The sequence below is a fragment of the Myotis daubentonii genome, chromosome 11 (assembly GCF_963259705.1).
Source record: "Myotis daubentonii chromosome 11, mMyoDau2.1, whole genome shotgun sequence".
NCBI classification, from domain to species: domain Eukaryota; kingdom Metazoa; phylum Chordata; class Mammalia; order Chiroptera; family Vespertilionidae; genus Myotis; species Myotis daubentonii.
The window spans coordinates 40,346,043-40,369,013 of NC_081850.1; the positions used below are offsets into that span (position 1 = coordinate 40,346,043).

The 22,971-nt window shown below is 40.0% G+C and overlaps 1 protein-coding gene across 4 annotated transcripts; it reads right to left on the reverse strand.

Annotated features, from left to right (window-relative positions):
• Positions 1-575: 575 nt before the first annotated feature.
• On the reverse strand, positions 576-13,676 carry ZFAND5 (zinc finger AN1-type containing 5). 4 transcript variants are annotated; one of them, XM_059656904.1, is made up of 6 exons: positions 13,161-13,676; positions 8,852-9,008; positions 8,321-8,432; positions 7,587-7,690; positions 4,909-5,034; positions 576-4,144 (listed from the first exon to the last, which is right to left on the reverse strand). In XM_059656904.1, exons 2-6 carry the CDS (start codon positions 9,000-9,002, stop codon positions 3,996-3,998), a joined length of 642 nt encoding a protein of 213 aa, XP_059512887.1. In that variant the 5' UTR covers positions 9,003-9,008; positions 13,161-13,676; the 3' UTR covers positions 576-3,995. The 4 variants fall into 4 exon arrangements, with proteins under 4 accessions (XP_059512887.1, XP_059512886.1, XP_059512885.1 ...); XM_059656903.1 differs by having other exon boundaries at positions 8,852-9,011; positions 13,161-13,675; XM_059656902.1 differs by lacking the exon at positions 13,161-13,676 and adding an exon at positions 11,052-11,105 and having other exon boundaries at positions 8,852-9,011.
• Positions 13,677-22,971: the final 9,295 nt, after the last annotated feature.

The window sequence follows — 22,971 nt, forward strand, 5'->3', positions numbered from 1 at the left end:
CAAATGTCCACCAACTGATGAGTTAATAAAGAAAATATGGTACATCCATCTATAAAAAAAGATTCTGGGGTGGGAGTGGCCGGGGAGAGGTCAATGAGGGAAAAAGGAGTCATATGTAATAAAAATAAAGAAATTTAAAAAAAGATTCTAATCACTTCAAACAAAATTTTAAAGTTGCAGATCTTTACCTTTTCACTATAAGACTCAATGTAACCAATCTCACTCATTCTCAGATAATTTTCTTTCCAAGTTTTAGAAAGTATTATTCTAAGATTAAAATTAATGGTTCAAGAGAATGAGAACATGTCACAGACTTGGAGAAAATATTTGCATAACACACATCTGATACAAATATTGCCCAAAAATATAGAAAGAAATCAAGAAAACAAACTTAATTAAAAAAAAGGGCCAAAGACCTTGCCTGACAACTCACCAAGCAATATATACAGGTGGTAAATAGGAATATGAAAAGATGCTCCATATTATGTCATTGGAGAAACACAAATTAAAACGACACCACTTAACATCACTTGGTGTTTACCCAAAGGATTTAAAAACTTACTTCCACACAAAACTTACACACCAATGTTAACAGCAACTTTATTCATAATTGCCAAAATCTGAAAGCAACCAAGATGTGCATCAGTAGGATAAACTATGGCACAACCAGACAATAGATTATTCAGCACTAAGAGAAATAAGCCATCCAACCATAAAAACATGAAAGAAACCTGTGCATTTTACTAAAAAAAGAAAAAAAACCCCAATCTGAAAAGGTTACATACTATATGATTCCAACCATGACATTTTGGAAAAGGCAGAATATGGACAATAAAAATAATTGCCAGGGATTGGGGTAGGGTGTAGGCAGCAGTGGATTCTATGGGGAGTGAAAATACTAATACAATAGGTACATATCACTCATTATACACTGGTCCACAGAATGTACAACAACAGTGAACTTGTAAACAATGGACTGTGAGTGATTATGAGTCAATGTAGGTTCATCGGTTTTAGCAAATGTACCACTCCTGTGGGAGATGTTAAATGGGGGGGGCTATACATGTGTGGAAGGGAGAAGGTTAATCTCTTCACTTTCCTACCAAATTTACTGTGAACCTAGAACTGCTCTAAAAAAACTCGTCACAAATTTAATAGGGAATATTTACTATATGCCAGGCAGTTACCATCCTTATTTACAGATGAAAAAACTAGTTCCAGGATTCATCACCCTCTTAACCACACACTACTTGAGTTCTTTCCAAATTGATTCACTATGGGAAGCCCACCTCAAATCCGAAAACCAAGGGCTATTTTTACAGATTAAAGCCCCCTACAGAATAGATTTGACAAAAGGCATAGCCCAAGATCATATAGCTAATTCATGTCATGGTTTGTCCTAGCATTTTTGAAGGTTATGCAGCTATCTTTGAGAAATACAGTAACACTTAAAATGCTTAGTATCTCAGTGTACATTCCAAAGTTAAATCCCCTTTTTAGGCTTGCTTAAGAAACATTCAAATTTGAATACAAGTTTACATAGAATTGAATCTTCCTAGCTGCCTTACACACTTGGGTTTCCTTTCCCCCAATTGATGCTTCTGACAAATTAAATCCTGTAAGATCAAATCTGTCCTCAATGTTTCTTATAAAAAATGATTTTGCAAACATTTATTCAATGACCTTTATAGACCAATGAAGTCCAAAAGTCAATCACCTTCCCATGTCTTCTTTATCCCCCACATACCACATCGATATCAAAATCTTAAGTAAATGTTGACAAGAGGTAGCAGTGAGAGGGGGAAGTCGTATTTTTAAACCTTAATTGTCACTCAACTGTGATTCTTCAGTATCCTTCATATTTCAGGAGATACTATCCTTATCTGTCATAGGCTTCTATTTTCAAAAGTATTTACACCCAAAGAACTGTGACAAGTAACAGTGAGCCAGGATAAGAATTTCTATTTCAAACTCCATTACTGAAAAGCCATGGTTGTCCTTGGCTTCAGTTACCCCCTGGGCAAAGTTAGAATATGTAACTGTCTTATTATCTCTTATGACACCTTCAAAGAGCAAACTCATGGATCCATCTCTACATTAGAACCATACCCCAAAACAAGTAAAACAAAACTATACCTGTTTTTGTACAAATTGTCATGCCTAAAGTGTTATCTATAAAATAAAGAAAAAAGGGGGGAGGGTAACAGACCATAATTGTTCAAATTTCATTCCTTTTTCTTAAGTGCTAAGACTTTTAAGATCCTAAAATAGCCTAATCATTTCTTCAAAAACAGTTGTTGCCTATTATGTACCATACTTTTAATTTTACAAAACTCATCTCATGGTTTTCACCTGAACATGTTGAGAAGGCAATGAAAAAAAGAAACTTACAACAGCCATGAAGTCTACATATACAACTAAAAAGTTGAATTTGAAACATTTTCTAATCACCCCCCCTATAGGATTTCTAACTATGGCTTAAAAACCCAATGAACAAGTGGAAGTTTCCCTCTGTACATGGCTTTTATTATTTACATAATACAATATAGCATCAATGCTGGGTAGCATGATTATGTGCAATACATAAATATGAACTATCTGTACACATCTGCAAATCTAACTCAGAACTAAGGTACAAAGATTTGAAAGCAAAATTGAGTGCTTTAAGAACAAAAGTAAAACTAAGACTGAACACTGCAATAAATCAGAAGTAGTGCCTCGTGTACATACTTAACTATTTACAGATGAAAACAGGCATTACCACAACACTAATCTAACTATACTCATTTATATATAAAAAACACAAGTTTCATATATCACAGAAAACCTTCCATTATAACACAGAAGTGATATTACCAGACAAGCATCAATGAAGTATACTGCCTCTTCTAGTTGTTATTGTACAATGCTGTAAATAATGCAGCCCATGCAACACACCCAAGAACACTAGTCCTATACCCAAGTACAATTAATATGATAAAGCAGCCCTCTGCAAGTGGTGCTGGATACCACTAAGAAGTCTACTGCAGCCATGTTGGTTATGATTTTCCATGCAGAAGGGTACAGTTACATTAACTGAAGTCTTTTAAAAAAGCTCTAAACATTCTTTCTTCAACCAAAACATTCAACAAAAGATGCACATGAAAAATTAACTGTTCAGATACCTTTGCAACTTAAAATTCAGATGCATGTTACTCAACAGAGCTGCTGTATGTGAAAACCAAATGCAGAGTTTTAATTTCTTCTTGTAAACAAATTAATCCTAGTGCAGTTCTGTGCTACACATTTTTAGCTATGAGTAAGTAATGCAGACATCTTCTGGTGCAGGTCAACAATAAGCTTCAAAGATAGCTCCAGACCCTGTTGCTTGATGGTTTTACTCATAACCAGTTGCAATGTTTACCTTTCACAGAATGTCTTTGCCAGCTTTTAGGCCAATTAGCCATGCTTATATATGGCATCAAATACTGGTTTCATGGAAAGTTCTGATCCTCTTTTATCACCTTCTTCCTGCTTCCAAAGAACATGTTGTGAAAATTAACAGTGAAGTTTAACTATGGTAGAAGTAGACTGCCAGTCCTTTTCTGGTGTACCATTTTTTTTAGAAAAATACAGGCACATAACACTAGCCAAAGATTATACCTTGATACATTCCCAAGAGGCAGATATGCTGCAAACATGCAGAGATTTCATGTTTTGTTTGGCACGTGGGAGCTAAATTTTGTCCCTGTTATCTGTGAAATTCAATTTGATATGCAGATTTCCATCCAATTTTATTCAAGGGAGGGCATATACATTTTGGAGGGCTGTATCTATCCAATTCTGCCTGTAACAAACACCCAAACATCCTAAAATATCAATTATAAGACAGACAAGTAGTATAAAGTAAAACTCTGGAGAACATCAAAGGAAAATGGCCATGCATCTGCTCTTTAATGTTTTCCTACGATATATTAAAATAAAAACAAAGTTTCAGTCTCTTCACAAGTAGTAATTTATATTCTCTGGATTTTTTCAGCCACAACAACTGGATTCTCTTTTCTGATTTTTGCTGCAGCTTCTGCTTTGTAATCATACGGACAGTTGTGCTTGTCAGAGTAACGGTGAAGTCCACAAAACAAATTTCCACATCGGCAGTCAAACCCTGTACACACAAGAGGAAGCAGAGTCACTTGGGAACTTGTAGTAATTAAAAGGAAAAGAAAAAAGACTTACTCACTATAGAAAAGGAACCCTCTTTCATGGCTCTTTGCAACAAGACAAAGTCTGTCACTTCAAATTGTGAAACAGCTTTTAAACCACCTTTGACATGGTGAGAAATTCAAGTAACTATTCTTCCACAAACTCCCATAGATATCACACAGGGTAGAAATTACACAGGCTCTGGAATCAGAATGACCTGGATTTAAATCCTCCTTCTACTGTATGTTAACTAGGTAGTTTCATGTGAAAACAAGACAACCAATTAAAGAAAACTAAAAAGTATCTAGAATATTTTGTACCTGGCTCAAAGTAGGCACTATTTAGTTCCACTTCCTTTTTCACGGGAGAACAAAGGAAAGAATCAAAAGGAACGTATTTTTATCAATCCAATAAAGGAAAGTAATTCATAAGGCCTCAAGTTAAAGGATTTCATGTGATTAGGGAGACAAATGGAAATCAAACTAAACTTCCTTCCATTATCCCCCTTTGTAGTCCATTCCAGAAGCTTTCTATTACTGAAAGTTGGGATCCTGAAATTTCCCAATAATTATTTTGCCGTTAAAACAAGTGCTTTATTATCTTATTTTAGAAGATCTGGAAGATTTTATTTTATGTGTTAAGACCAATCAGCCCCTTATGAAGAGACCAGGAGCTCCTTGTTGAACCCTAGCTGTAAAATATAGAGTCTATTATATTGTTTAATACCTGTAAGGCCAACTTTCTTTCTGCACATGAAACATCTATTCTTCTTTGGTTTGGGTAACTCAGGAGCTTTTTCTTCACTTTGAGAAGTACTAGGTTGAGAAACTGATGAACTGGGCTGAGTAACAACTGAAAAACAAGGGTACAAATTAGAAATTTGTCAAGAGTTCACTGACTGCTAATTAACCAATTAGCTAAGCTGAAAAAAATAAACACACCTATGACTTTTTACTTTTATATCAGAACTTTCAAATATAAGAATTTCTTGCCAATCAAAATACTACTTGTTCAGCTAAATTTTATAAAATTATCACCCCACTCAAATTCCTTTTAAACTCCTCTAAGCAGCTAGTACTAAGAAACAAAACCCCAATTCTAAAAGTTTTTAAAGACCTAAGAGATGTTGGCCACATGCTGTTTTTCCATGTTGCAATTGCCTACATATAAACGTCTTAATTAGGGCTGCTGAAATTCATTACTACTAAGTAAATAAAGTTAGCAACTTCTGAGGTACTTGACTATAAAAATGTCCATTTGGTTTTAGACTTACAGGAAAAAGATTGTGTAGGTAAAACCAGTAAATTTTGACAAGTGAAGCCCAAATCATTAATCACTATCTTCTGATCCTAAAATGTCACAATAATTATTTTGCCATTATAATAAGTGTTTTAGTGTCTTCTTCAGTAGATCTGGAAGATTTCTTTTTTAAGTTTTTTTTGAAAGATTAGCAAACATTGTCTTTAGGACAACATAAGTACTTGTGCAGTTTTGACTTTAGACTGTTAAGGATTTTATAGACAAAACTAAAAAAATTTTTTATTTTCATTAAAAGTCCACTTGTCTACATGAAATCAACAGAATTTGTCAGTATGAAGGTAAAACTGCAGATTACTGGAGTTAAGCCCATATTACCACCACTAGTCATTTACCAAATCTAATTATACTTTTATAAAATTCATCTACATTAGAAGCACTGTAAACTGAGTTTTAATATTAATCCAAACCCCAACAATAGCAAATTAATGTATGCGATGCTAAAATTACTGCCTAAATAGGCCAGCACCAATGCTAGTAGCAGTAAGTCCAAACTCTAGAGACAAGCCAATTGGTGCAACTTATTCTAAAAATTCTCCCCAAATTCATAACTCATTTGCATTAGTAATTTATTCAGTGAGATTAATAGATTAACAGAATATTCCACCTATTACTTATTCCTAACAATCTACTATGACAACCTCAATATAATTTTTCCTGATGGTATGACAATAGTTTGGGGGAGGGGAAGAGTGATAGCCATTTCCTTGGCCACACCTGAAAACTAAACAGTGGTTCTGTAAAGATAAGGAGGGGTTTAAAAAAGAAAAAAAGATAGAAAAAGGCAGAGAAACCGTGAACTACAGAATTCCTACGAAGAGAGAATAAATGCAGAGACTAGCTACAGATCTAACCCAGAAGAGTACTGTTTCAAGGCCAGACTAATTTGTTTAAAACACATCCCCCCGCCTTAAAAGCCACACACACACACACACACACACACACACACACACACACACACACACACACATTTGGTCTGCTTTTTCAGAAGGATGGAACTCATTTCAAAATATCAAATATGGCCGAAACCAGTTTGGCTCAGTGGATAGAGCATCGGCTTGCAGACTGAAAGGTCCCAGGTTCGATTCCAGTCAAGGGCATGTACCTGGGTTGTGGGCACATCCCCAGAAGGAGATGTGCAGGAGGCAGCTGATCGATGTTTCTCTCTCATCGATGTTTCTAACACTCTCTCTCTCTCCCTTCCTCTCTGTAAAATATCAATAAAATATATTTTTTTAAAAAAATATCAAATATGGATTCACTTGCCCAACTTATAAATTTTCACCTTAACTTTATAAATTAAGATTGACGTAGTTCACATAAACTTGTGATGTTAGAAAAAGCTAGCCTACAAAACAGATTATGTATCCACTGACATTATTTCCATACAATAAATTTTATATTGTGTTCAATCAACACTACTAGGAAATAATGAATTGATAAAAAATGAAATAAGTGAAATGTTATATACATAGATTCTTGTTCTAGGCCTAGCACAGGTAATTCACACAAGTCAGTCTTCTGGCTAATACATTTAGAGTACTCATGGTTGCTGTATAAGTTAAGCACTGACTTAAAATCACTAAAGAAAACAAAAAATGCCTTTCCATACTGCGTTTTAAACTCTCACAAAATATGGGATCCTACACCTCAATTTGAAAGTTTTATGTTTAATATGTTCTATTGCTTGAGTATTTTCTACAATATTGACAATATCAAGACTGAATAGCTGTTTTTGACCTAAAATTTTCCAGCTTTGAAATTAAATCTACATAATTTTTTCCAAGTTTATGAACAATGACTTCTCTAATGATTTAGATACTTTTAAAATATGACAGTAATACATTATTTTAAGTTCATTAAATTCTTAATGTTACTGGTGTGGGGGATGGTGGGGGGTGGGCCGAGAATAAAGAAGAGAATAGAATGACTATTTTATACTCTCTAAAGAGAGTGGTTCTTGCTTGGCCTGTATTTTTTGGCTCTCTCCCTCTTTGGTCCTTCAATGGGAAGGAACAAATCCCCCCACCAACCCTATCTCACACTACCGAGTCCAGAACTGAACTAGTATTAAACAAAAAGCATACCTGGCTCTGACACCTCTGTTTTCGGGGTAGTTATTTTGTCCTCTCTTGAAATGCTCATTTCTGTCATTTGCTGAGTTACAGGCAAGGCAGCCACAGGCACATTTCTATTTGAGTTCAAGCAAACATTTTTAAAGATGTTAAGGGTACTTCTTCGTGAGGTAAGTTGTCAGTTCAACTTCAAATTATATATTATTTCCAACATATTCAAATGGAGCTAAATAATCTAAAATTTTAAAATACTGGATGCTCAGCAAAAATGGTTGAGAATAAAGCAAGCAATTTGATAAATAGCTCATTTCAAGGCTGCATATCTGTATAAGTCACAATGTTTTATTTTAGTCAACTAAGAATTTTTAGCTGTGCCTGTAATCTGTTTAAGGGCAAAAGGGGGCAGTTTTGCCAAAATGCCTTGTGTGGCATTACACTAGTCTGCAGAGCCTCACGCCTACAACTTCTAAACCTCAATTACAAGGAAATAAAAGCACAGCATTCTCAACACAGCATCCTTGGTGGTGGTATAGAGTGCGTTATAATATACATCTTTACTCAATGACCTACAACAAGATCATACATTAAGAGATTTTGAAATCCCTGACTGTGCAACAGATGCAAAGCCAAGGGCATTTGATATATTAATATCCTTATATATGAACACATAATTATAATTGTATGGATAGCACAGATATCTTCATTTCCTCCTATTACCATAAAAACTCTGAAATGCTCAATCTTACCTTGATTTTTCAGATGTGCTGCCAGCAGCACCTTCACAGTTGTTTAAACTAGTGTCTGCTCTTTGCACAGATGCAGAATCTGAGGTAGGACTGTTGGAACCACTAGCTGTCCCTATTTAAAAAAAAGAATTTGTAAGAAACAAAGCAATACTATACTCAGTATCAAGACTATTAATAAGTAACAAATACTTGCATTTAATTAAGTTAGTGATTTAAGCATTTTCATTGTGCTGCAGATTCCTACACTTGAGTATCCAAAAAATATATTAAAAAGCCACATCCAGTGAATACAAGTATGAAACAAAATCTCAAAAAGGAAAATGAAAAAGCTAGTCAAGATGCTTGTTGACAGTCACTCATTCCTGATGTAGTTATACCAAGTACTTGGGCTGTTGTTTTAATTTCAAGCTTTTCTCAGGTCTTCTCTCTTTGGGCTTTCAGCACTGATTCTTGGTCTTAAGCCCCAATTCTTGGCTCTATGTTTTCTGTTCACCAATTCTTCAAATGGGTTTTTCCTTGGAAACAACTTACCCATTGGGCTCATTCTGCCACTATTCTGCTGCCTCTGAAGATGCTCTTTGTAGCAAACAGAACACATTCCATTTGTCCTAGGATTCCCATAAAAGCCACATCCTGTACTACACAGCATGGGCCCTGGGGTCTGGTTAGTCTCCTGAGCCATATTTTTCTGCTATAAAGAAAACAAAAACAAAATTTTAGAAACTAGCATTTAACCAAAATAAAATCACTAAGTTAGTATATGATGGCCCCTAGTTTTTCTAAACATCAAGTCTATTTCTGTCTATTTAATTCCAAATTAAAAAAAGTAGGGCAAGAAAAGTATGAATATTTTGCTGCCTTTATAAAACAAAAGGCATGAAAGGAATTGTTTTATAATAAAGCTTAATAAATAATGACCTATAATGACTTCACATATAATGGTAGGGCAAAAAGAGTCTACATTTAAACATTAAAATGCTATTATTTCACTTTTTCAATTTCGGAAAAGGTTACTCTGCCTGATACCACAACTACACTTAAATCAATTTAGGCAACTGATATCCAAGTTCCTTTCTGCTCTCCTGCACATTGGTTAAAAATATTTCAAATGAAACTTGCAAATGGGAAAAGCCTACAATCTTAATTATTGACACTTGAGATCTACTAGTGGTTCTCATCTGAACATACTTGGTGGGCCCAACTATTAATCCAACAATTCTGCTACAGGGCTGACTGTAGTCAACTAGTAATTAAACAATTCTGCCGACTGAAATGAGAGCTGGTAGATGACCTAGCCTTTCCTGTTACCTTGGAATCAACAAGTGAAGCTCTTAAGAATTCAGGGGGTCAGCTGCTTATGCTTTTTATGTTCTACATCCGAGGTGTGAAATCTGGGTCTGAGTACTTTTAAAGTCAGTGCCTAGAAATCTGCAATGCTCAAATGATCAGCCATAGATTTCTCAGGCAAAGACTAGCTCTTGAAACTTAACAAGTGCCTGTCTTCTTCATACCAGAAAATGAAATCTTTTCAAGCTCAATTCAATAAGGCAAAGAAAGTAAAGCAATATAAACACACAACCTTTAGTAATAGTTAATGCTAGGTTACCAGAAAAAACTTTATACAGAAAGCACACTCTTGCTTTTGCACAAGTCTTATTAAAATTAGCACAAATATATAAAAAAATTAAAAATTAGCACAAATATTTTGCCATATTTAGTGAATTTTCCTGAGTTAAGAGAAAAACACACACTATTAATATGTATGAATGTACAAAGCATACTTAACATTTTATAAAAAAAAAAAACAACCCACCACAGATCATTTACTCTAACTTGTCACTCATTTAAATGTACCTTACTGTTGATAATAAGATCACTTATGATTTATTAAGTTACGAACATTTCAAATAAGTGCAGGAAAGTACTTCAAGTTATAGCTTGCCATCTTCTGGAATTTTATATGGCTTTTTCCAACTACCACTTCTAGAATAAACTCTTTAGGGAAATATTACAAACAATGTCTTAATTATTAGCAATTTTTATTAACAAAATTATTTTTAAAAAGGGTGGAAGAGGAATAAAATTCTCTGACCTGGCTGAAACCTGACAATTATACCCCTAGTTAAATAATAGTAACCTTTACTTTTGTTAGCAAAAAGACACCATTTTCAACCTTAAAAATATTTCAAGCCAATCAAGCTTGTATGGAGAGTGACCAAGATCCTCAATTTACTTCAGACAACAGTATTAATTTAGGTGACACTGCCTCTTTAAATAGTAAGTGGAATTTAGCTGACTCATTTTGGAGCAGAGTAGTGTAAACATTTCAAAATCCCTTATGAAGTTTAATAAACACTTTCAGTTGTGTTTGTTTTTTTTTGAGCATATGTGCAAAAAATGCTTCAACTAATAAATTATGTATTTATTTGCATGCCCTCTACCCAAAATGTATGAAGCTTTATCCTAAAAAAACAAGTTGGGCCATTCCTTGAACCCAGTTTAAGAATTATGCTAGCTCACTTTCTATACAAACTTGCAGTGTCATCTGATAGTGGCTTTAAAAGCAAATAGGCCTAAATTTGAGCCAACAAACATTAATATTTGTCAATCTGATTCTTAAAATCTTTTTTATGTAAATAAAATGGGGGGGGAGAATCTCATCCAATGATTTCATCCACTTAGACATGCAAAGTATTCCACCTCTCCTTCAGAAAGCACAAAACACATCTACCTTCAATTCACTATAGTCTTCAACTCTGAGACAACAGGGTATGTCTTCTAGATGGCTTCTCATCTTGTAGACTATTTCCCCCTAGAAAGCCAGCTTTTAAATGCCATCACATGTGCACAGCTTGCCTTAATATTTCTCAGGAGCTTAGATCACATGGGCGGCGCTTCAGCCTGTCACAAGGCTGCAATGTGACAGGCTGAGCTGGATGGAGGATCTCACATAAAGCCTAGTCAACAGGGGCCTCTGAAATCAGCTTCTATTTATATCCCAGAGCCTGCCAACTCCTACACAACCCCAAAACCTAAGGATGCAGCCTTCACACATCTAATATAATAAGAAAACAAAACAAAAAGATCCCATTTAGGCTGCTATAGTTTTTCTCTAATATAGGGAGGGTTAGCGAACAATCTCAAATTCAATCTAGAAGATGCAAGCAGGCATCATTAATCACTCTGAAGCCAAAATGGTCAGGGTTGTTTATAAAAACCAAGCACAGTGGAGAGAGCATCAAGGCAGAAAGAATACTTATGTTTAATGGTATTTTTTTTTGGGGGGGGGAGTAGGGGGAGTGCCATAAGGTACTATGGTTTCCTCCTACTTGGCAATGTTTTAGAAAAATACAGTACCACTACTTAGTACCTTTAAAGTTGATAGAAACTTGAGCATTATGCATCAGCTCTATCACGTATAAGTGAAATTTATTTTTCTTGTTTTGGCTTCTAATCCATAGCTTCAAAAAACTAACAAAACTCCAAAACCTGGCACGCAACTGAAACTCTCCAGCCTCAAATGTAATTAAAAAAAACAAAACACAAAACAAAAACCAAAAAACTGCAAGAAATCTATAGAATTTAGACACGGTACAAGATGTTAAGAATGCCCACTCACCTGAAGTTGATACCAGAGTTCTAGCCTCTATTCAACTTCTAACTAAGCCAGTGACCTTGGGCAAGTCCTCACTTTCCCTATCTCAGTTTCCTTTTTATCAAATGCAGTACATTAGTGTGATTTTAAAAGGCTCCTTTCCAAGCTTAATACCGGGCCTCAGAGACAGAAAATAAGGGAAAACTACGAACAAATCCCTTTCCAGGGCCATTTAAAGAAAAAACTTTCAGGATAAAATTGCAGTGCTTTCCCTAGTGAAGTTCTAAAATCCTACTTTTTAAAAATGAAGTTTCAGATTATTATTTTTTGGTAGATTACCCGAATGCCTGGTTTAAGAACAGGGGCTCTGTGACCTATATTACTTTGCACTTCTATGTCCTTAGACCAGATTCTTAGGAGGCATTCCATCAGTAAAAAGATAACCCGGGCCTTTCCCCAAAACACAACTCCACGGAGAAGGGAGCAGTCACCAGCCTAAATGCACGAAACAAAGGGGAAGGTGCTCCATTTCCTTCATGAAAAGGGATCCTGGGCGAGAAATGCCAGCGACGCTGGGAAAACTACAGCCCAAGGACAGGGAGGCCCCCTCCCCCACGTTCCAGCGGGTTTCCGAGCAAGTTGGGGTCCCACGGGCCTCGCACCCTCGGCCAAGCTCAGGCCTCGCTCAGGAAAAGCCCAACGGGGCCTTCTCCAAAAACTACTGAGTCATGCACAACGGCAGCTCCGCAGGACCGGCCGGCCCCTCGCCCGGCGGGCCCCCACCGACCCCGGCCTCCAACGGCTCCCCCGAGGCGGCGGCGGAGCTGGGGGGCGCGGCGAGCGGGAGCCCGGGGTGCGGCGAGCGGGGGGCGCGGCCGCCGCCACCGCCTTTGTCTCTCCGGGTCCATGTCTGCCCACGTCGGGCGCCGCCGGCGAGGACGGCCGGGACTCTCGCGAGGGGAGGCCCGGAGGCCAGAGCCCCCACCCCGGAGGCCGCACGCCGGGTATTGTCCCCGACTGTGCGTGGTGCGAGCGAGCCGGGGGCGCAGGGAGTCCAGCCTCCGGCCACGACGACAGGATGACGCCTCCGTCTTTGTGTTTCCTGAGCTGGCCGGCGGGCTCCGCTCCCCTCCCCGGGACGCCGCCATCCGCGACCCGCTCAGGCCCCGCCGGAGGGCCAGGGCCCCAGGCCCACCCCGGACGGCACGCGCCGCCGGGCGCCCTCCCCCTGCGCCCCACACTCACCCTGCGCGAGCAGGAGGCAGGAGCCGGGCCTGCGCGCGACGCCGGCGCAGTGGGCCCGGGCCGAAGCCTGAGACGGGCGAGCCGGGCGCCCTGGAGCCGCTGCCGCGGGCCGGGAGCGGGTAGGAGCCGCGGGCGGGGGTGGCGCTGGCGCTGCCGCCGCGGCGGGGGCCTTCTTTTGTTCCAGCAGGAGCCCCGAGCGTGGCCGGGACGCGGCGGAGCTCGGGAAGTGGGAGGAGGGAAGCGAGGGGGAGGCAGAGGGGGAGGCGGTGGGAGGACGGGAGGCTGCGGCGGCTAACGCTGCTCGCGGCGCTCGTCCGTCGTCTCCTCACGCCTCCGCCGGCGGCGGGTAGGGCCGATTCCGAGGGCGAGCGGGGCGGGCGCCGCGAGGACTGGGCGCCGCGAAGACCCGCCGATGGTGTTCTCCGTCGCTGGTGCTACCGCCGATGAGGCCGTGGCTCCCGGGGGCGAGCGAGCCCGACTACATGCAGACAGGTCCGCGGTCCGGCCGACTGACGCTTCCTCTCCGCCCCGCGCCCGGGCCGTGAGGGAAAGAGGGAGGGAGGGGCGGGGCCTGTGCGTCAGCGAAAACCCCGACGGCGGCGCTGGGGAGCGTGATGACGTAGCCGCCCGACGCCCCGCCCACCCGCTCCTCGGGGCGGGGCGGAGCCTGACGGCGCGGCTGTGGCGCGGGGCCGAGTCACCGGCGCGGCCGGCCCCAGGGTGGAGCTGGAAAGAGCGCGTCCTACCGAGTATGTGGTTCTATTTTTAACCCGATTGTTCGCCCTCAGCCTCCCCCATCCCGAATTTCTCACTCGCGCCTACTTTTCGCCATCTGAGTTCTCACGCTTTTTCGCGAGCCCTTTCCTCCTTCACGGCAACGGCCCCTCCCCCACCCCCAAGAATTACACGGATTCGCTTCGCGAAGAGGAAAAGGCACTGCTTTACAGACAGATTTGGGGTGTTTTCGCCCGTGCGTGAAGTCTCCGCCCGCCCCGCCCCGTTCCCTCCCACCCCCGTGGGTCCCAGAGTCCAGCGGCTCCAGCCTGATCCTGGCCCCGACGCCGCCGGCAAGGAGCTGGGCCGGCGGCGCTCGCTCAAGGTCAAGGTGGTTGTGCAGAGTCAGGGAACGCTCCGCCATCTAGCGCGGTGCCAGCCCGCCGCCCGCGCCTCTGTTCTGAACAAACTGTTTGGGCCAGCCTGTAAAATCCCTGGAAATGGGCTGTTCCAGCAGAGCGCCGCGAACTGGGGAAGGCACCGAATGTTCTGCCCAAGGAATGGAGTGAAGGGACAAACAAGCTAGACCCGGGGCAGAGACCAGAAAGGAGGAAACGCTGCAGGAGGAAGTTCAGGAGGGGAGAGGCGTGAAGCAGGCAGTTCCCCGATGAGGCACAGGGCCCAGCGAATTTGAAAGGGCGAGTTAACTCCGAGCGCTAGAACCTGTGCAAAGCACCACCACCACCAACAAAAGACTCCCACTTCCAGCTGACCCCTCCAAGCGACCAAATGACTACGACAGATAGGACTTGTGATGTTGTCTAGTAACCGAGAGCGTAATGAAGGAACAGGAATGAGGTGTAGGGCTTCTATTAGCCCCCATTGAGATGCTCTGTGGATAAGAGCATCGGCCTCGCGGGTTGGATTCTGGTCAAGGGAACTTACCGGTTGCATCTCGGTGCACTGCACGCGGGATGCTGTCGGTGTGAGATCGATGTTCCTCTGTGCCTCTCCTCCTCCTTTCTGTGTTTCTCTCAGTCTCTCCTCCTCTCCACTCTATAAAAAAAATCAATGGGATATCCTCGGGCGAGGATTAACAGCAACAACAAAAAGATTGGAGTGACAGCCCGTCAGTGCGTCCCAAACTCTTGGATCAGAAAAGCCCCTGCGGGGCTTATTTAAAAGATGACTAGGCCTCTTCCCTGGAGATGGTTTTCGGTTGGTCTGGGGTGGACTTCAAGAACCTGTATTTTAAGTAATGCTCCAGGTGATCACTTTATAATTTTGTGTATTTGGGAGACTCTGTTTTGGTGCTCTGTGCCAAAAGTTCCAAAATCAATCAGTTTCCTGCCGCAGTAAGCAAAAATACCTAGGCTATAAGTGACCATTTAGGCTAATTTCTGTGGTTAGTTAATGTGCTGGAAATGTTAAGTAGTTTCAGTCACTGGTCCCAGGGCCATTGGAATTTATTTCCTCGAATGAGTAGTTAAGTTAGTAAAAACAAGGCAGTTACCACTTACAGATCATTTTTGGTGCTAAGTATTTTTTTCCATTTAGGGCCTCATTTAATCCTAACGGTAATTCACTGAAAGTAGATACTATTATAACTATTAAGAAAAGTGACTTGCTTGAAGCCCTGAAGGACAGGGAAGCTATGAAACTAATTCTTACTGAGGAAAATAATAACAGACTCCCCCTCACTCCCAGAATTTTAGTTATTAAAAAGTGAAACACGCCCTAGCTGGTTTGGCTCAGTGGATAGAGCCTGCAGACCAAAGGGCCCCGGGTTTGATTCCGATCAAGGTATCCTACCTTGGTTGCAGGCTCCTCCCGGGCTGGGGACCTGGTCAGGCGTGTGCAGGAGGCAACCATTCAATGTGTTCCTCTCACGTCAGTGTTCTGTCTTTCCCTCTCTTCCATGCTCCCTAAAAATCAATAGAAAAATATCCTGGGGTGAGGATTAAAAAAAAAAAGAAGAAGAAATACAAATTCTCAGGGCCCCACACCAGACCTATGGAATCACACACTCTGGGGTTTGGTCCAGGAGTCTGTGTTTCAGCAAGTTTTGTGTGTGATTCTGATGCATGCTCAAGTTTGAGAATTGTTCACTTACCCCTACCATGCCATCAAGTGACCTCTCTCAGATGCTCACACCAGGTAAAGGGAAAAGGTTAAAAAAAGAAGAGATTCTTTTCATGTTACTGATGTAACAGATTATGGGATATGCCCCCCCCCCCCTGTGGTGTTCTAAATTGTCAGACTCTAAAGGCAAACTGTAAACAAAATATACAATAGAATGCTCTTAATTTAGTATGCAAAAGGACTGTCACTCTATGATCATCAGAAAAGGTTGAAACTGACCTTTGTAAAATAGATAACAGGAAAAGTGAGGTATGCTCGAATGTGAGGTTATTAATTGTTCGAAAACACCTTTCATAAAATTTCATTATGTGGACAAAAAAGGATTTATATGTAAAGTATAGCCTCACAAGGTGATCTGTTCATTAATTCCTAACTGGGCGGGTCATGATGGGTTGTCATGCCCCAGGCATATAACTTTTATAGTAAAAGGTTTATCTTTGCCTTAAATAGTCCCTGTCCATTGTTTTTGTGCATCTAGGTTATCACGACTTTGAAACAAGGGTAACCACCCTCAAGAGAGCACATGATCTTTTTTTCCTCCCTCTCTCTTTTTAAATCTTTATTGATAAAAGTATCACATATGTTCTCTTTTTTTTCCCCATTGACCCTTTCTAGCCTCCACCCACCCCCTGCCCCAGGCCTTTACCACACTATTGTCTGTGTCCATGGGTTATGCATATATGCATACAAGTTCTTTGGTTAGTCTCTTCTCACCCACCCACCCCGTCCTTCCCTCTGAGATTCATCAGTCTGTTCCATGCTTCTTTGTCTTTGGCTCTATTTTGTTCCTCTGTTTATTCAGTTCTTTAGATTCCACATATGAGTGAGATTATGTGATACTTACCTTTCTCTGATTGGCTTATTTTGCTTAGCATAATACTCTCCAGGTCCCTCTGGGCTGTCTCAAAGGATAAGAAAGAGCCTTCTTTTTTTACTGCTGCAAAGTATTCCATGGTGTAAATGTACCAATAATGAATTCCCATAAAGAGAAACTGGGGGGAAAAAATCCCATTTACCATTTAACAAACAAATTAAAATACTTAGGAATAATTTAAACAAGGAGGTAAAAGACTAGTACTCAGAAAACTACATGACATTTGAAAAAAGAAATACTAGTAGAGAAAGATATAAAGAAGTAGAAGAATATACTGTGTTCATGGACTGGTAGATTTAACATAATTAAAATGTCCATACTACCCAAAGCAATCTATAGATTCAATGCAATCCCTATTAAAATACCCATGACATATTTCACAGATCTAGAACAAATACTCCAAAAATTTACATGGAACCAATAAAGACCCTGAATAGCTGCAGCAATCTTAAGAAAGAAGAACAAAGTTGGAGGACTCACAATACCAGATATCAAGTTATACTACAAAGCCACTGTAATCAAAACAGCCTGGAACTGGCACTAGAACAGTTCAATGGAACAGAACAGAGACCCCAGAAATTGACCCAAGCAATTACACTCAATATTTGACAAAGGAGGCAAGAACATACAATAGAGTGAAAACAGTCTCTTCAATAAATGGTGTTAGGAAAGTGGACAAATACATGTAAAAAAATGAAACTGGACCACCAATTTATACCATACACAAGAATAAACCCAGGGCGGGTAAGAGATCAACCAAAGGACTTGTATGCATGCATATAAGCATAACCAATGGACATAAGACACCGGGGGATAGGGGAGGCTAGGGGACTGTCTAGGGCGGGGGGAAAAATGGACACATATGTAATACCCTTTGTAATACTTTAAGCAATAAAAAAAAAAAAAAAAAAAATGTAGGCAACAACAAAAAAAAAAAGAATAAACTCAGAATGGATGAAAGACTTAAATGTAAGTTGTGAAATCATAAGAATCCTAGAAGAAACCAGAGGCAGCAAAATCTCGGACGTCTCTTTTCGCAATATGTTTGCTGATACATAATCTTAACTATTCAGTTATCCAATCTCTTCCTTACTTTCTTCTACCTTCATGTAATCTTCCTTAATTTCCTCCTTAATTTCAAATGCATAAAAGAAACTGCAAAACTGTCGTTCTCCAAAAATTTAAGATGATGTGTCCCAGCAATTGTAGTCAGTTTGGCTTAATATCTTATTGAAATTTTATAGGTTTGGACCTTCTTAACCCATTGTATGCCATAAGCGTCTAGATGCAAGCAACGGACCTTCCCCACATGCCACACGCGTCTATAATAAAAAATGTTTTCCATAAGTGGCAGCCCTGACCAACTTTAAAATCATTTTTCACGAGAATTTTCAGCTGAAAATATTCAAGAACACCCGAATTGTGAGTAAAATATTTATTTTTATAATATTCATTGCAAATTGATTTTTTAAATTAAATTCAAAATATTATGGCGTGTGGGGATGGTTTCCATTTTGGATGCATGGCAGTTAGCTGGCTAAATCTACAATTGCATAGCACATACCAAGTGTCTGGTACTGGTCCATTCCTAAGTATTCATTGAAAATAATGTTAATTCAATTATCCTTTATTCATTTTTTTTCTTTAAAAATGTTTTGCACGTTTTACTACATTCTAGGCACCATGGAACTGGGTGCTGGAAAATTCATTGGTGGGAAAATGGATCTTACTCTTGTTTTCATGGCTCTTACTGTCATGTTGGGGAGAAACATCCTATATAATAAAAGCCTAATATGCAAATCGACCGAATGGAGGAACGACCGGTCGCTATGATGCACACTAACCACCACGGGGCAGACGCTCAATGCAGGAGCTGCCCCCAGCCCACAGGCCCCAGGCCAGCCAAGGCAGGTGCCAACAGGATCCCCCCACCCCCCGATCGCCCGGCTGGTCACCCCGAAAGGGAGGTGACCAGCAGGGGGGGGGAGGGGCTGGTGAATGGGCAGCACCAGGCTGGCCAAGGCAGGTGCTAGTGCCCCCCCCCCATAGCCCCGTCAGTCACCCCAAAGATCAGCCCTGATCGCCGGGCAGGCCTAGGGACCCTACCCATGCACAAATTTTGTGCATTGGGCCTACTGTTAACAATTTTATCATATAAATATATAATTATGAACTGGTAAATAACTTGAAGGAAAGGTACAGAATGCCATGGAGCATATAACCAATAGCAGTCGACACTGAAAAACACCCAGGTCTGAGTCCCATTACCAATCATCCCATTGCCAGTGGAGCCAGGCTTGCTTCTTTAAAGTGTTTAACTATAGTAAACTGGCATGTCCTTTGAGACGGTTGGAACAGTTTGTATTCTGCTTCAGAATTAGGTAAAGTCATTGCAGATTCACTTACATTTTTCTTTGTCATTTAGGAATGGGCCAAAAAGGGGATTGGTGATTGGAGAAGAGCAAATGTAATTAAATTTCTTAGAAAGTAGAAACTGACATCCCTGAAAAATAGCAATAAAAGTTATTAGTCCACTGTAAAATATAAAAGACCTGGAGTTATTTTAACTTGACATTTAACTTTCTATTATGGAGACAATTGCTTCTGTGGCATTATTGTAATACTCTGTCATGGGTAACTTCATTTCCTCTGTGTGCCTGAGTAGAGCTATGTGAAGCACAAAGTCTTTGCCGGGTTTTTAAAAACTGTTTAGTGCTCTGGTCAGTGTAGCTCCATTGGTTGGAACATCATCCTGTATGCCAAGGGTGGGGAATGTCCAGCCTGCAGGCCATATAAGGCCCCCAAAATCATTTCGTCTGGCCCTGCCAAGGCATTAGGGGTGAGTTAATTAAATGTTTGACCAAATATGGCAGGCTAATTTTTAAGTTAATAATTTTGTGTGGTCCACGAATGATGTTATAAATATCCAAATGGCCCTTGGCACCAAAAAGGTTTCCCATCCTTGCTGTACACCGAAAGGTTCCAGGTTGAATTTCCAGTCAGGGCACGTACCCAGTTTGTGGGTTCGATTCCCAGTGTGGGCTCTGATGGGGTTTGTGCTTCTCACTCTCTCCCCTCTCTCTAAAATCAATTTTTTAAAAAACCGTTGGGTGTTATTTGATGTTCATATAGTGTTCCTTTCCTTTTCTTTTTTAGTCCTTTCACAAATCAAAGATCAAGGTAATGAGACTCAATTATATTTTTATTATTTCTAAAATGATTGACTGAAAAGGATTACAATATTGTACTTAGAGCAGGTCAACTAATTAAAAACTTTAAAGCATACATACTATTATTAATATTTTTCCTTTTGAATAATTAATAATTAAATAGTTAAAATATCAGTGAATCCAATAATGGATTGGTTTTAGACCCAGATCAACAAGTGGTTGGCTGAATATTTTTTCCCTCAAGAACTTGATGAAGCAAGTAGCAATTTAATTGTATAGACCTTTTGATAATTTTAAAGCCATACTTTTTTTCAGTGAAAACAGTTTGATTAAAGAATCTTCAAATAAATGTCATGGATATCTTACCTGATTAGAGAAGACTTTCAAACAAACTCCAGATACTGTCAACATAGCCATCAACAATTTTAAAGACTATTTAAGTGGCCTGGCCAGCGTGACTCAGTGGTTGAGTGTCAACCTATGAACCAGGAAGTCACAGTTCAGTTTCTGGTCAGGGCACATGCCCAGGTTGTGGGCTTGATCCCTAGTGTGGGAGGTGCAGGAGGCAGCCGATCAGTGATTCTCTTTCATCATTGATATTTCTATCTGTCTCTCCCTCTCCCTTCCTCCCTGAAATCAATAAAAATATATTTTTAAAAAAATAGCTAACAAATTTTATTTTTTAAGAACTTATTGTGAATCATGTGTGGCTGTTTGTTTTGACTTGTACTTGGGCATAATTAGGTGGACTCTTTACTATGGTCAACTCTTGTTACCAGATAGTGAATTATATGTCATATACCTCATCTGTAGTAACCTGTATACTTTGCCACTTTCAGCACATTTGTTTTTCTATTTTGCAGGGATATTGAGAATGAGGGAGAAGTAGGCAAGAAGTAGGCAAAAGAGTTTTGGTTTTGGAGTGAAATTCTTTTCTACAGCTGTTTTATTATACTATTTTTAAAAATTACAAAATACTAATAATATATGAATATATATTCTCTTTGTTTAAATTTCAAGCAACACATAATTTGAACAGAAAATTAGTCTCTTGTTCAAGCCACCCCCAACCCATTCTTCTGTTCCCAAAGGTAATCCTTAGGTACTTGTGTCTATCCTTTCAAACTTGTTTTCTTCATTCATGTACTTATGCATAATAGAGGCATTTTTTGTGATTTGTTTGTTTGCATACATGAAATTAAGCTCTATATATTGCTCTGCAACAGTATGCCTTGGGGATGTTTCCATGTCAGTTCATAAAAATCTACCTTATTCATTTTAACAAATTGCAGAGTATGGGTGTAACATAATTATGTTAATCATTATCTTACTGGTGGATTTTCTGGTTGTTTGCATTTCCTAACTATGATAAAAAATGTTGATAAGGGTAGTAACTTATACAGAAAATATAGTGTATTCATACCAATTATTTTCATTTTAGAAACATTTTTTTATATGGACTTTGGCCATGCTCAAATGTCAGTCCTTGTGAATAGAATTAATTTTTAAGACAGTAGATAAATCTTCCTGACTTAACTGACTTTTTTTCTTTCTCCTTCCTCCCCTCCCTCTCTCCCCCCCTTTCTTTTTAACTTTTGAAAAGATAATACAGCAGGATTCACTAGGAGAGAATCAACTACAATTTGAAGTCCTGCATCATTTCTCCCCCATTCATAAGCTAATGATTATGACAATAGGTAACTTTTGTTAGGCACTAAATGCCAGGCTTTGTTGTAAGCACTTTACACATGTTAATATTAATTCTCATAGAAGAATTAGGAAGTAGACAATTAGTATCCCCATTTTGTTAATGCAGAAATTGTCAGGTTTTCTGATGCTGGAAAAATGAGAGGACTTCCACATGGTGTACCTGGAAGGCCTGGACAGTGAGTCCTTATTCCGTGTGTGGTAAAAGAAAGCAGTGCAGCTCACCAAGGCCCAGTGGTCACGGCTCCCAATCAAGAACTGCTCCAGACTTCATGGGGGGTCCAAGTTAGGATGATCAACTCCTCTGCTTTGCCCCAGATTTTCCCACTTGCCCACTTTTAGGAAACTCAATCCCTTAGTCCTGGGTGAACCTAGATGGTTGGTCACCCTAGTCCAAGTAGTGTTTTTTTTCTCTTTTTTTAAACATTTTTATTGATGTCAGAGAGGAAGGGAGAGGGAGAGAGAGATAGAAACATCAATGATGATAATCATTAATCGGCTGCCTCCTCCACGTGCCACACTAGGGATCAAGCCGGCAACCTGGGCATGTACCCTGATCTGGAAACCAACTGTGACTTCCTGGTTCATAGGTCACACTCAACCTCTGAACCACGCTGGTGGGCATAATGTTTGTTTTGAGGAAAGGTGAGAGAGAACATACCTGGAGCAGGTGGGTGATAGCTCTGTGTCGTGGTCATCAATCAATTTGGCAGGAACTTCATTGTGACCCATTGGCAGTGGGTATCTTTTTCATAAACCTAGCTGTATAAATGGTAAGGTCAAGGTTGCTGATCCCCCCTCTCTAAAGAGTCACTGTGGTACTCCCTGTGAGATAGGAAAAGATTAAAAATGAGAAGAGACATACCACCAGGGTTGCGTATATCAGAACACAAAGGATTTTAAAGAGCAACCAAACCACACAAACTCCCTGACAGCAAAAGTTCCTGTGTTGTTTTTCTCCCCCTGATTTTTAATGTCAGGCAATTTAAGTGCAATGTCCTGCCTTTACCCATAAAAGGCCTACGAAATATCCCACTCTTCCTTGTTTCCACTGCAGCCAGCAGCCCAAGCTGCTGCATTATCTGTGTTGCACAGATTTATGTGTGTGTTTTTTTTGTTTGTTTTTTTTTTGGTATGTGACCTGGAATTAACCTCATTACAACAAAGATGAAATGTCCCTTTAAGAAAAACTTTAAAAAGCAAA

What these genes read in the sequence shown, in the direction of transcription:
- ZFAND5 (XM_059656904.1), bottom strand. Translation starts at nt 9,002, where the DNA reads ATGGCTCAGGAGACTAACCAGACCCCAGGGCCCATGCTGTGTAGTACA. An exon ending in AGCACATCTGAAAAATCAAG is followed by an intron (nt 7,691 to 8,320) that starts GTAAGATTGAGC and finishes GAACTCAAATAG; the next exon opens with AAATGTGCCTGTGGCTGCCT. An exon ending in AACAGAGGTGTCAGAGCCAG is followed by an intron (nt 5,035 to 7,586) that starts GTATGCTTTTTG and finishes CTTGTTTTTCAG; the next exon opens with TTGTTACTCAGCCCAGTTCA.